The sequence below is a fragment of the Perissodus microlepis genome, chromosome 16, assembly GCF_051167445.1.
Source record: "Perissodus microlepis isolate ML-2025 ecotype Zambia chromosome 16, ASM5116744v1, whole genome shotgun sequence".
Classification (NCBI taxonomy): Eukaryota; Metazoa; Chordata; class Actinopteri; order Cichliformes; family Cichlidae; genus Perissodus; species Perissodus microlepis.
Genome location: NC_140476.1, coordinates 30,200,094 through 30,213,176, shown reverse-complemented (window position 1 = coordinate 30,213,176; position 13,083 = coordinate 30,200,094). Strand labels below are relative to the sequence as shown.

Here is a 13,083-nt window from a genome sequence, read left to right as displayed (position 1 = left end):
AGTGAGGAGGGCCCTTCAGGCTGACACATTAACGGGGCTCCTGGGAGATTGCATGGGTATGTGTGAAGGATGAATCGGCTAACCATCTCTGTACTGGTGTTTTCATTTCCTCTAGCCAAAGTTCTGTCTGTTTTGTTCTATATTCTAACAGGAAATAGTGGAAAGTGAATAAAATGCTGATGCCGGTGAACGGTCTACATTAGGCCTGAGTGCGCCACTAAAGCTTGGCAGTGTCTGGGTGCACCTTTATTCATTTTCATGTTTTAATTTTAGCATAAAATATACTCGGCATCAGATGCCTTGGAGTTGGGCTAATTTGTGATTGTGTTCGGGTTCAGAATGAAAAACGGAACAGTGTCTAACAAAGATAATGAGCTCATGAATATTCTGCAGTAGGACTTTATTTACTCATCTCTACATTGAACTGTAAACAGTATTTAGAAGTGTTTTGTTATCTGCAGTATGTTTTCCTTTTTCATGCGCATAAATTTAAAAAAAAGAAAAAGAAAAGGGAATGTAATTTAAGGGAATCTGTTGAAGTCAAGTTATTCTCAAATATAAGTGAGTTCCAGGAAGTTTTTACTGACACAAGATTGATTCAGTTGGAAGGACCAGAGTCATGGCTTCATCACAAAAACGTCTGACTGAATTATGCAAAGCACCGTCTATAAAAGATTTTTTTTTTTTTTTTTTTTTTTTTTTTGGAAGAAGTTCTGCAGGATAGATGAAGTTTAAAATGAGCTGTTTGGTCACAATCCCCAAAGGAGTGTTTGGGCAGTAAAAAGGTGCAGCATTTGATGAACACAGCCCCTCGCCAACTGTTAAGCAGCAGGGCGTAAATATTATGCTGTGGAGTGTGTGGCTGCCAGTGGCGCAGGAAATATTAGAGGTCTGGAATGAAGATGGATTCCACTAAGTTCATTCGAGAAAGTAAAAATGGAAATAGACTGGCTTCTTCTGGGCCGAAACTTACTTAAAAGTCCATCTAATCCATTAGAAATCTTGCAGCGCGAAGACACCAGCAGTGACGGCAACAAGCTCTCGGCGCACATCCACATGAGGTAAAGAGACCTCACACAGAAATCCTTCAAACCGAAAGTATTATAGAAGTACTGACTGAGAAAGGTACCCAGATAATCTGTGCGTGTGTGTGTCATCATGTGAGGCATTTTTTTAGTATTTTGGAAGACGTTTGTATGTTGTTCCCCAAACAGAAAATTTACAGGTCTCTCTCTCTCTCTCTCTCTCTCTCTCTCTCTCTCTCTCTCTCTCTCTCTCTCTCTCTCTGCGTATGTGTGTGTGTAAGTATAAGTTAATAATCTGTCAAACGTGTTGTTATATTCCTTAAAAGGCTTTGTTTGATTGTTTTTAGACAAGTAGACAAGTAAATGACAGTTTAAAAAAAAGAAAGACACTGACTCTTTTGTCTATTTAAGATTTTAATGTGAATTTCTTCAGTTTTACTCGTAATATAAAATCAGCTTAGATTTGGCACACGGTATTTCAAAAATATTCGTGATATTTAAAAATGTAACAAAACATATAATAAAGGAATATTTTATATATATATATATATATATATATATATATATATATATATATATAATTTTTTTTTTATCTTATTATTATTTATTTTTTAGTCCGTGACGCCGGTGAGGTTGTTTTCCCACAATGCACAGCGAAACAGCCACGTAAACGTAAACCATCGTAGCATCAGCGCTGCCTGCGGCTTGCCTAGCTGCCTCAGCTTCCTGTATAGCTACACCTTCCAGATGTGCAGATGATGATGCAGGACGCATTTCCCAGGTATTATATTATTGCTCTGGGTTGCAGATGTGCTAACTAACTAGCTGTTAATCGCCGCGCTGATTAAACTAAGGTTGAAGTTCAGTGCTGTTGGTGAACACGCTAATAGTTAGCTGCTAACCTTTGCTAGCTGGTTAAACTGTCCTGTAGATTGTAAAGTCTTGTTTCCACACAAGATAAATTGATCGTTAACACCACCGGCAAACGTTAAAAGCAACGTGTAACGTCAGGTAATCTACCAGTTTATTGTTCACACATGTAAACATAGCCAACCCTTAGCTAATGAAACACTGCTCTTAAAGTTGGGATTAAAGTAGCCGAAAGGTGAGACAGTTTGTCTCCGCAATCTAGTGTCGCTGCCTATTTTAGTTAATCCAGGACTTAACGTTGTACTCGCGCCTTTTATTTGAGTTGTCTTGAAGTTCTGAGTTGTCTCGCTTTTTTCTTTGGGTGCAGTGAAAGCACCTGAAAGCCTCAAATCGACTCCTCATAACCTTCATTCAGTCCGTGGAGCTGTCCATGGTTCTCACATGATGTTTATTGATTACAGAAAATTTACGTGAAGGCCATAGTTGAGTAGAAGAAACCTTTAGTAATCTGCAAGTTAAAAGTGAAACATCCAACAACACCACAGATACAGGCCATTTAAAAACTTTCTGTGTGCAACAACAGAAAATAAAACAAGAGTATTCAAATAGTTTAAAAATTGCCTCCAACTCATTCATGATTTTAGTTGTATGACAGGAAATTAGAAATTTTGCCTTGTCTCACATTGGTCCTTACCAGTTCCATATTAATTTAAAATTTAATCAGCATCTAGGTTGAGCCCACTTATGGTAAAATTTCATGCAACCTTTTTGAGTAAGTTTCCTAACAAGCAGACAAACTTGACCAATTACAGTGGAGTGAATTAAATGAGTGCACTTTCAAGCAGTACCGTAGATAGAGGAAGAAAAATGTGCCTTTTGTTTAGAAAGCCAGTGACTAATGAGACAACATTTCACCAGTTTAGTGGTTTTAGTCTTTCTACAGGGTGCTGAATGTGCATCCAGATAGGAGTAAGTGAAATTCCCAGTAAATGCTATAGGCTCACCTCAGTTTCCTGTGAGACATCAGAAAGGCAGCCAAGCTCAGTCAGATTTCTGCCAACAATCTTCGTCTATAGTTTGACTCTCTCCACGGTTTGTTTTTGTTAATCAAGGTAAAGTAACGAAACTGGCAGATGTATTGCAAAGGAGATGAAAATGTATAATTAACCATTTCCTAAATCTTCCGTGCTGGTGCAAGATCACCAAAGGCCCCAAAATCAATTAGAATACGCTTAAAATGAGATTTTTATTAAGTAACTTAACACATAATGAAACTTGCTTTATGCTTTTAGCAAGTCATGTTTGGTAGTGATTGAATTTGGTAACAAACGGACTGCAAACGAATAAACATTTCATCTTGAGGCGCTGCTTTAATTTTGAAAAAATGTCTGTTTATAATCTTCCGTGTGTTGTATTTTAAAATTTTTTGGCATCTCCCCCCTGGAAGTACTCACACTCTCACTCTATGCTGCTTTTGTATTACTCACAAGTAGAGGGCTGCTTTAAAATATTTATTATATAGTATATCTCCACACACGGCACTTGGTGTTGATATTGTTTCTAAGTGCTGTGATAAAAGCACGTTTTGTTTGTCTTTTCATCCGACCTTGGTCTGGTTTTGAAGGTAGTTCTTAGTTGTGGTACCTGACACTTCGCTGATTCTGCTCACGTCACGGATCCTGAGGACTTGTCAGTCAAGCAGGAAGGAAATTGACCAGAATTCAAATCGCATGCAGGAGGACAAACGTGGAAAGTGTCCCGCTAACGCACATTCTCAGCTTCTCAGTAGATACCAGTGATCGGAGATTTTGAATGCTAAAAAAAGTAGTTAGTTAAAAAAATATATCTATATAAATAACTAATTGCACTGTTGTAGCTTGAATACTAAAACAAACTGTTAAATATTTCATGTTCGGATAGATGAGTGTGCAGACATTATCCATTAAGCAGTCAAGTGAGGTTAGAGGTCACCACAGTAATCTATATTATCCTGAGAGGAAAACAGTCAGTGTCTGAGTGCTCGGTGTGTTCATCTCAGTTTGTTATTAAACCTCCCAAAACATTGTACATTTACAAAAACCTGATATTTGAGAATTTAATAAGAAACAGATTTTTTTTTGCCCTTTGTAGAGTGATAAATGGAAAGCAATGCTGTGACCAAAGACTGAGTTGCAACTTAATATAATTTTCATTGTTTTTTTACTGAAGTATTAGTCATTTAGTCTAAATTGTCATGAAATCTATAAAGCTTTGTCAACACATCAAAATCCCAAGTTCAATGATGAAAAAGCAGAACATTTCCTTGCTGCACTCACAGATCTGTGCCATCTCCCTCGTTTGCAGGCCTTCAGCGAGACTGCCAGAGCTGTAAGATGTCGATGGTGTTGTTTGCCTCTGTGGTCCGAGTCGGGGACGGCCTGCCTCTCTCAGCATCCACTGATTATGAGCAGGACAAAGAGCTTCAGGAAACAAAGAGGCTCCTCAAAGGTCTCTCCAAGAAACTCGGCCAGTTTCCTGACCGTTGCACACTTAGGACTGGACCATACAACATCAAGTAGGTCTTTACTCTTAGCAAAATATCCAGTTATTCTGCTCTGTTAAATGTTAAATAGCTGTTGGTATTAACACATTTCAAATGGGCCGTTTTGGTGTAAAAAGGTCTGTTTGGCTTGAGTAAAGATAATATTAGTTTAAAGGGTTAGGGTTAGTTTTTCCTTCGATTTTGACTAAAACCTCTTTTGGAGAAGGGCCGAATTATTCGAGCATTTTTAAGCATCTGCATTCACTCAGTGTATCTTCAATTCCTGGTATAAAACCAAAATCTAGACAATGCATTTTTAATGACCCATGGGTGGTGAAATAGACAGCTGTTGACAGTTTTACTGCTTTCTTTCTGACCCCTCTAACACACATGTGGTTAAAGAAAATACAGAAAAAGCTTTTAAATTTGAGCGATTTGACAGCTCGGGCTTCATTTGAGGTGTCAGACAGTTCCTGAAAGCTCTGCTTGTGCTTAGGGAATGGCTTTGAAACTCTCAAGCATTGTTTGTTAAAAGCTAATTAGTCTTATTACGACAGAGGACATGACCTTAGAGAACCTCACCGCCAACCATCAATGGGCCGGCTATACCTTTCAACAACCACAGAGTCTCCTTTTGATACGTCTCTTTAATCAGCGAGAGCCCGAAGCTTCTGAAGAGTGCAGACGTCTAAAGGCTGCTGAAGGTCAAAATGAAAGAGGCGGCGTTTAAAGTCACCAGTTAATCTGTCCTGTGATATTCCCGGTTCTTCAGTGGCCCTTGTCATGTCTGTAATATTTGTGTGTTGTGAAAGCTAGATGAAATTCCTTTTTCAGCAGATTTAATCCAGGAGCTATTAGAACATAGGCTCGCTTGCTTAATGCCCCAAGTTTTACACAGTGATTTAGAGAATGCACATCACTGGAAGCAATTTAGGGACTAGATTACTTCTGTAATATTTGAACATACTCACACTGTAAGTCACAGTTATGAATCATCAGTTATATCGTGGGATTTAATCCAGTTTTATTTTAGCTGTTACCCACAGTGGAGTTATGATTTATTTTCTAATATTCGGTGAGGTTTTATAGGCACAGTCAGGCAGCTCCGAGACAGATATTGGTAAACGTATTTGTCCGCAGGTTTATTGTAAAGCACATTGCAACTTACAGGTTCAATTCAGTGTTTATTATATATGCACCAGCAGCTTGTGAAACTAAAGGGCACAATAAAAATGAATCCATCAATTCAAATTGTGGGTAAGGGGCCCGCCTCCATCCCACCCTTGTATGTGGCTACTCAGATCAGATTGACTCTCATTCCTCGTCAGCACCGCGAGTTTTTCTTTCCATGATAATCATCATATTAGTCTCAACTCTTTATTGATATTCAGCTTTCATATCCATTCAGATGTGCTCCGAGCTATTCTGGTAATGTGAACGTCTTTGTGTTTGGGGAATTTAATTTGCACTTAGTGTATCAATTAACACTGCAAGGCCAGCACATAGTTGTTTCTGCAGAGGTGGATTTGGATGCGAGCCATTGTGTTAAATTAACTGTGAAAGTGTGGCGTTGAAGCAGAGATGCGCTTAAATTGTGTTTGCTCTGTGTTTAGAGCTGCAACCTGCAGAAGTCAGAAATGCCTTTGTGTCCCTGGATGTAGCTTTGTGTCCTAATTACAGATTCCCAGGGTTTCTGTCGAGAGGAAGAGTGGCGCGCTGCATTAGAGCAATAATATTTGTGTTTGTGTGTTTCAGTTTTACGAGCTCGCTGGGCGTTGGATACCTGATGGTATGCACTGCAAGTTATCCCAATGTTTTGGCCTTCTGCTTCCTGGATGAGCTACAGAAGGAGTTTATTGTCACCTATGACACCAAACGGATCAAGAGTGCCATGCGGCCCTACTCCTTCATTGAATTTGGTGAGTCCATGGAACTGTGCGTTTCAGCCGAAACGACCACGTGGGAAATATTATGTCAGCTTTTCAAATTAAAACGGGTGCCATGTCTGATGGTACCTATCAGATGTAAAATTGGCCTCATTCTTTACAATATTCAGTTTTTAAAGTTTCTCCTGGGTAGTGCACAAATTTTACAATACGGGGTCACAGTCAGTAAATTTCAGATACAAAAAAGAGAGTTTGATGGCCTGGGACTAGTCAAAAATTATTTTATGCTAGTTGATTGGATAGTTAACCTACCAAACCTACTTATGACTTCACCTGCGAAACAAAAGCACTACATCAGTCATCGTTACCTAAAAGGTTTTTTCCTTGCCGTCGTTTTAAAGAGGCTTTTGAGGACGGGCCTCCCATATTACTCCCAATTACAACAACAACAAAAACCAACCACAATGCAAAACAGATCTCACCAAAATTAAATGAGCTCAAGCTGTTATTGGTATCAACCATCAAACAAAATTTGAAAATGATATTTTAAAAAACTTGGATGCGATACAACTAACAAATAGACAGACAAACAAACAAAACTGATTCCCCCCCCCCCATCGCGGGGAGAACAAACTTAAATATGATTTTATCCACCGATGTTTGAGTTGCACAGAGACAAAATAACAGTTTTAAGAAAAGCTGTGTGTATTCACATAAACTGACAGCTCAGTTTGTTATGATCTTTAAATTTGGCCACTGCGCTGCAGGCTGCCAGCAGCTGTCCTACTTTCTGTCACAGTCATACCTGCAGGACGCAGGGGTGAGTCTAAAGGGCAGCATGGAGCCTACTCAACTAGATTTATTTCAGAGCTTTGGTAACAGTATTTTACAGATGTAAATAAACATAAAGACATGAATAAACCATTTTAAATATAATTCATAGACTAAATTAAGTTTACATATAAAACATTGTTTTTGTGGACAGTAAAACTGAGACACTGGCCCAGCGTATGAAATAGCATTTTTGTTATGTAATATGTGATATGCAGTATTTCTGTCTATTGTTGATCAAAAATGTTTTTGTTTATTCAGAAATCATTTCACAGTTAAACCACTTCCACATTAACAGCATCTTGCTGTGTCACACAAAGGGTGCATTTGGTTCTGCCCGGCTTTGCTCTTTGTATTATTAATCAGCTCTTTGTTGTGCTGACTGTTATCCCTCAGACACCTTCATCCAGAAGACCAAACAGCGCTACAATAACCCTCGTTCCCTGTCCACCAAGATCAACCTGGCTGACATGCAGACAGAGATCAAGCTGCGACCGCCCTACCAGCTCTCCCCTGAGGACCTGCGGGCTATCAATGGATTCTCAGTGCACGCACCTTCAAAGTACAAGGGCATAGGTAGGACATAAGCTGCACACGTATGCGTGTAAATTATGAGAGAGGCTTGTAATGAATTTACATACGTACAGCATTTAAAGATGCATTTATTCACGTGCATAAATATATATACAGGGTGTGCATGCACATTAAATTTAGATATTTAATCTTATTACTTTTATTATTATTTCATTCTTAACATTGATGGTACTGACCACAAGACTGTGACATGATGTACATAGTTGCTTTTCCCTCAAAATGTTCCTGGAAAAGGAAAACAGGAAGTGCTACATGGCTTTAAAGACTTTCAAAGCAGACTCTGATGAAGACTTCAAGTTGATATGCGTTGCTCTGCTTTGCTTGCTCATTTCAACCTAAACAAAATGCCTCAGGAAGCATCTGTTTTTGTTCTTTTTATGTCAAGGTTTTTTGGACAAATCAGAAATATTAACCCCAGAGTTTCAGCAAGTTTTACACCCCTGCCATGGACGCACGGTTTTTTGTGGTAAACACATTTCCCTGGACCCAGGGCCTCTCCACAGGATCCTAGTTCCTTTTGCTTTTTGAGCTGTTTGTTCACGCCTCTTTTGCTTTTATTAAAATGTATTAATATGCAGTTCAGAACCAAAATGATTCCTCATCGCCGTATTTTCATGTATCTTCAGTGGATTAACAAAGACATTTCTTAATTACAAAGTCTCATTTAAGTCCTAAATATTGAAATATTTATTGAAAGAAAAAAACAAAACATCCGCAGCAGAAGTCATTCAGCTGCTTAAATTTGAAATGGTTACTTTCTGGTGGTTTATAAAGGGAAGAGAGAGACTGTGTGATGAGATATTCATTTTCAAAATGAATCCATTCCGCTGTTGCTTCGTTGTAGCTCAGACCCCGCGCTCTTTACATCGTCCACAAAAACAACCCCTTTTGGGCTCACTGTCACACCTCAGTTGCCCCAAGCTAAGCGATGCCACCTCGGGTCACTTGGAGCTGTTGTGTTTCCCCCTGACATCCGAGAGAGCAGCTCTCCACGCTCTGCTCACTCTCCGCGAACCTTCCCAGTGTCTTGTTTTTCTGAGAACATAAATCATTTTATCCTGAGGGATGAAGTATGCTAATCTGATAATAGTGACACATTAATTCTTTTACTCTGCAAGAATGTTTTGAAAGTGAGATTTGAGAACAGCACATTCTTGGCTTATCTTTGCCATTCAGGGATTTATTCCCTTTGTCCTGCACACAATAGCTTTTATATATATATATATATATATATATATACATATAAATGAAATTTTGTCAAATTTCTTTGTTGTACTTCGGAAAGCAGATTTAGCCGAGACCTGCGTCCTTGTTCTCTTGCAGCTCCCACGCAGATGTTGGAGCCGGTGACTCTGCCGGGAATCGTATCCTGTGTGCTGAGCATCCTCTGTGGGGGGCTGAACCTGCTGCGAGGGGTCCACGCTATAGAGAGCATACTGCAGGTGAGGGCATACTAGAAACGACTCTCACATTCAGTTCTCTTAAAGGGAAATGAATGCTCAATGCAAGGCTGGTTCTAGTTTGATACTTTTAGCTGTCAGTTTTATTTGTAGCAAGAAACTTAGAGGACGAATGAATTCCCGAGGGCTGAGAATGTAGGTCCGTCACAGAAAAGCAATCAGGTAGTCAGGAAACGAAGACTTTAAAGGTGGTGGGATTTATTCTAAAGAGAAATTGATGGCAAAGACTTCACTGTAAACATTCATCCCAGTTTACAAACGAGCTGCCTGGCTCAACTTTGACGTCATGAGCCACTAATATCTCCTGACTAACATAAACTTATTACTGATTATGGTCTGTCTGGGCTCACGTCACTACCACATGCCTGCCATTGTGTCCCTTGATAGAGCACCTGTCACATCACACTCTATGAACTAGATTAGATCACAGTACATGAAATGCATGAATAAAGATACCTCGACATGTTCTTGTCATATTGGTTTCTTTATTTGTCCCTACATAAATGACTAGCGCCTAAAAAAACAACAAAAAAACCCCAAGCATTTTCTCTGTGTCTGCAGAATGATGATGAAGACTTTAATTACGTGATTGCCTTCTTCCTCGGCACAGCGGCCTGTCTGTATCAGGTAAGTGATAGTCTGCGGTAAGGGGAGCCCATCACTGGCTGACTAACAGCCCTGCACTTTATAGCTCAGCAGCTTGTCAGCTACACATTAGCAAAAGCTCAGTGCCTTTCGGTCCAGTACCTTCTCTAAAAGATTTTGCTCAGCTTTTTTTGTGCAGCTCCTGATACTAAATGAATCACCGCAGACTGGTAGACACAGTGATGGGCACAGAGACATCAAATGGGATTTCTTATGAAAACATCCCGCGCATCGTTCACGCTCTCTGTCTTTCTCCTTTCAGTGCTACCTGTTTGCCTACTTCTCAGTCTGGAGGAACAGCAAGTCCTTCCTGGCCTTTGCACTCATCTGTCTTTCCAACATGTATTTGTACGAACTGAGGAACATCTGGCAGATCCTCTTTCACGTGGCGGTGGGCGCCTTCATGACCCTGCAGATCAGACTGAGGCAACCGCTGGGCAAAGCACCGGACTACAATGTCTGACAAAAAAAGATCTGAAACTCAAAGGATAAATGGACCTGTAGTCTGAAAATACTGGAAACAAAATAGAGACAAAAAACAAAACAAAAAAACAAGCATCTCGATTCAGTGAGAAAAGCCAAAAGTGATCTCGCAGCAGCGCGGTAGCCCTGTTCAATAAACCCCAGCAGCTGTGAACAGATCTCAGTTTGGACTGTGCTGCAGCTTGAATCATTTATGGACCTTACTGGGAAGCCACTGCCCGATAACAATTTTCGACTTCCTTTCAGTGCATCCATCCCACCTGCAGGACGGATGCAGTTTTGCTCCCTCTGCAAGCACCAAGTATTGAAAGCGACGCCACTCATTGCCAAATGCATCGGCTAAACAATCACGTGAACTTCAGTTACTTGTTCAGTTATTTTTCATCTTCTATGTAAACCCACTGGTTCTCCATCAGGTGCACGACTGGTTTCAGTCATGGTTTAAAACTATGCAACGCTGCCTTCTGCATGTGTGTGTCCTCGTATCTTATTTCGTAAGTGTTTGTCATCGTTTAGACCATTCTGCTTATTTATTTACCGACTGATTTCTCTGACGAATAATTCTCCAGATTTTATGCATTTTGCTTGGTGATCGCTCCACTTTTATGTACACTTGTGTCTTTTTTTAGTTGCAAAGTAGCTCCTGTTTCAGCCGATGCAAACAGGCTGTTTGCATTCGTACCCTACTTCCTCGCCTACACAGCCTCAAGCATATGCCGGTGTCAAGTGACTGTGTTAATAAACAGGTCTGTGTTGGCAGCGGTATAGATGCATAGCTGCGTTGTCAAAGCCAGAGGCGGCCTGTATCATCTGAACAGCCTCTGGTCTGTTTTTTTTATTCCCCCCTCCCACCGAGCCCCTCAGTTCAGACTTGGCTGCCATTTCTAAAAACAAAAACAAGAAGGAAAAAAACAAAAACTCATCTTTCACATTTAGCCTGTATCAAGGATATTGGCAGTGTTCACATTTAACACGATTATGACACAAAGATGCCATATCTATCGTCATCGGGGATTTATGGAGTGATTTCCCGGCGTTCCTGCATCATCCAACAACTAACAGCAAACAAAACGAGAAGGGGAGAGAATTGAGTTGTTTTTCTTTTTTCTCTCCATGAGCAGCTTCAGTCGTGCCAAGGCTGTCATGACATTTTTATTTTGTAATTTACATTTTTTATTTATTTTGGATGATCCCTGTCTCACAGGAAGAAGTGAAAAATGAATCAGAGCATAGACGCGTACGCTGCTTTGCTTTCACGTCCATCTGGCATCTGCACTATTGTTCTGTCCAGAGACTGCTGTAACACTTCATTCTCGTGTGATTCATCATCTGAATGTTCTCTGCGTTCCAGCGTCGGGTGCCACACCTACATGACCTAATAGCTCCTTTTTTTTTACCCTACGGCTCAGACTTGATTGGAACTGAAATGTGATTCGCAAACTTCTAGATTGTTCAAATGTTTTCCACAGCAGTTACAGTAAACGTGTTGTGTGGGTGTGTGCTGTAAAATAGGAAACTTGAAAGTCAAAGATTTAAGTAATCCAAGTGTGGAACATGAATGTGATCATTTACAGGTCTTTAAATGGAATTTGCTAATCTAAACTTCGAATTTATTTGACACTAGAGAGCGGAAGCAGTTCCCCTGTTATGATTAGAATACAAAAACTTGTTAAATGTTAAAGTTATGAAATGTGGAAAACATTGATTTGATTTGATGGGGTAAATGTGTTGGAACGCTAGTTTTAAGCCAGTCTTTGTAGCTCCATATTGGCCATTTTTGTGTGTGTTGCACGTGCACATCATGATGTGATCTGGTCCTCAATTTGAAACATATCTACTCTGTGAGCAAAGCTGTGGAACACCGAACATTAAAAAAACATTTCCATTACAATGATATCTTTTTTTTGTCATAGCACTGTCAGTTTCATACCAAATTCAAGGATATCTGGTACATGTTGCAGTAATTGTGAAGACAAAAATCACTTTTGTTTTAAAACAAAAAAGCAGGGATGCTTCTCCTGAGCAGGAAGTGCTCCCATTTTCACAGATATGTGCTGCCTGACCTGCACAAATTTGAACTTGAATGTCAGCGTGGTGATGATGTGATTGTAGCAACGCTCACATAGTTAGAGGCCAACAGGTTGGCTGTTCAGAAAGGTCACATTCATTAAGTCTGGAGATTTTGTTTGCACTAACATGGGTTTGAATTCCCGGAGAAAAGCAGAGGAAACACTGTTGTTCCTGCAGCTGCTGCATTACAGTCGACGACGATTCTTATTTTATCCGAGCGTGCTCAGTTTAAATTGGGACGCTTCAGTTTTGATTACAGTCTGGCACTGCTATGTAAATGCACAGCAGGAGTGACCAAGATCTTAACTGATTCCTATTGGAGATAATAGCCACTGATTTGACTTATAAATACAGATATTAATGCCGTGACGGATAACGTAACGGGCAGAGCGTTAATCAGGAGATTAGCATTTTTCCTCCTTGTCCTCTGTCATATAAACAATAATCAGTAATAACAAAAAAGAAGACAAAGGACCTCATGCGTAAAGCCTGTCATGCAGTGCTCCTGCCATCTGTTGGTGAGCTACGTGAACATGTAAAATGACTCCCAGGATAGAGTGCAGTTAAAACAGAGGAGACACCTGAGCTTTCCACACATTTAAACAAACCTTTTGTTTATAGATTTTGGCTTTGTGCTGCTGAAAGAGGAAAAGGTCTTCCTCAGCCTGTGATATTTTAGACAATGCACCATGCACCTT

At 40.0% G+C, this 13,083-nt stretch overlaps 1 protein-coding gene across 1 annotated transcript; it reads left to right on the top strand.

Moving 5' to 3' along the window:
* Positions 1–1,667: 1,667 nt before the first annotated feature.
* Positions 1,668–12,206, top strand: sec22a (SEC22 homolog A, vesicle trafficking protein). Its single transcript, XM_084908718.1, has 7 exons — positions 1,668–1,806; positions 4,239–4,449; positions 6,172–6,335; positions 7,530–7,709; positions 9,051–9,169; positions 9,749–9,814; positions 10,095–12,206. Exons 2-7 carry the CDS (start codon positions 4,268–4,270, stop codon positions 10,293–10,295), a joined length of 912 nt encoding a protein of 303 aa, XP_084764844.1. The 5' UTR covers positions 1,668–1,806; positions 4,239–4,267; the 3' UTR covers positions 10,296–12,206.
* The last annotated feature ends 877 nt before the right edge of the window (positions 12,207–13,083 follow it).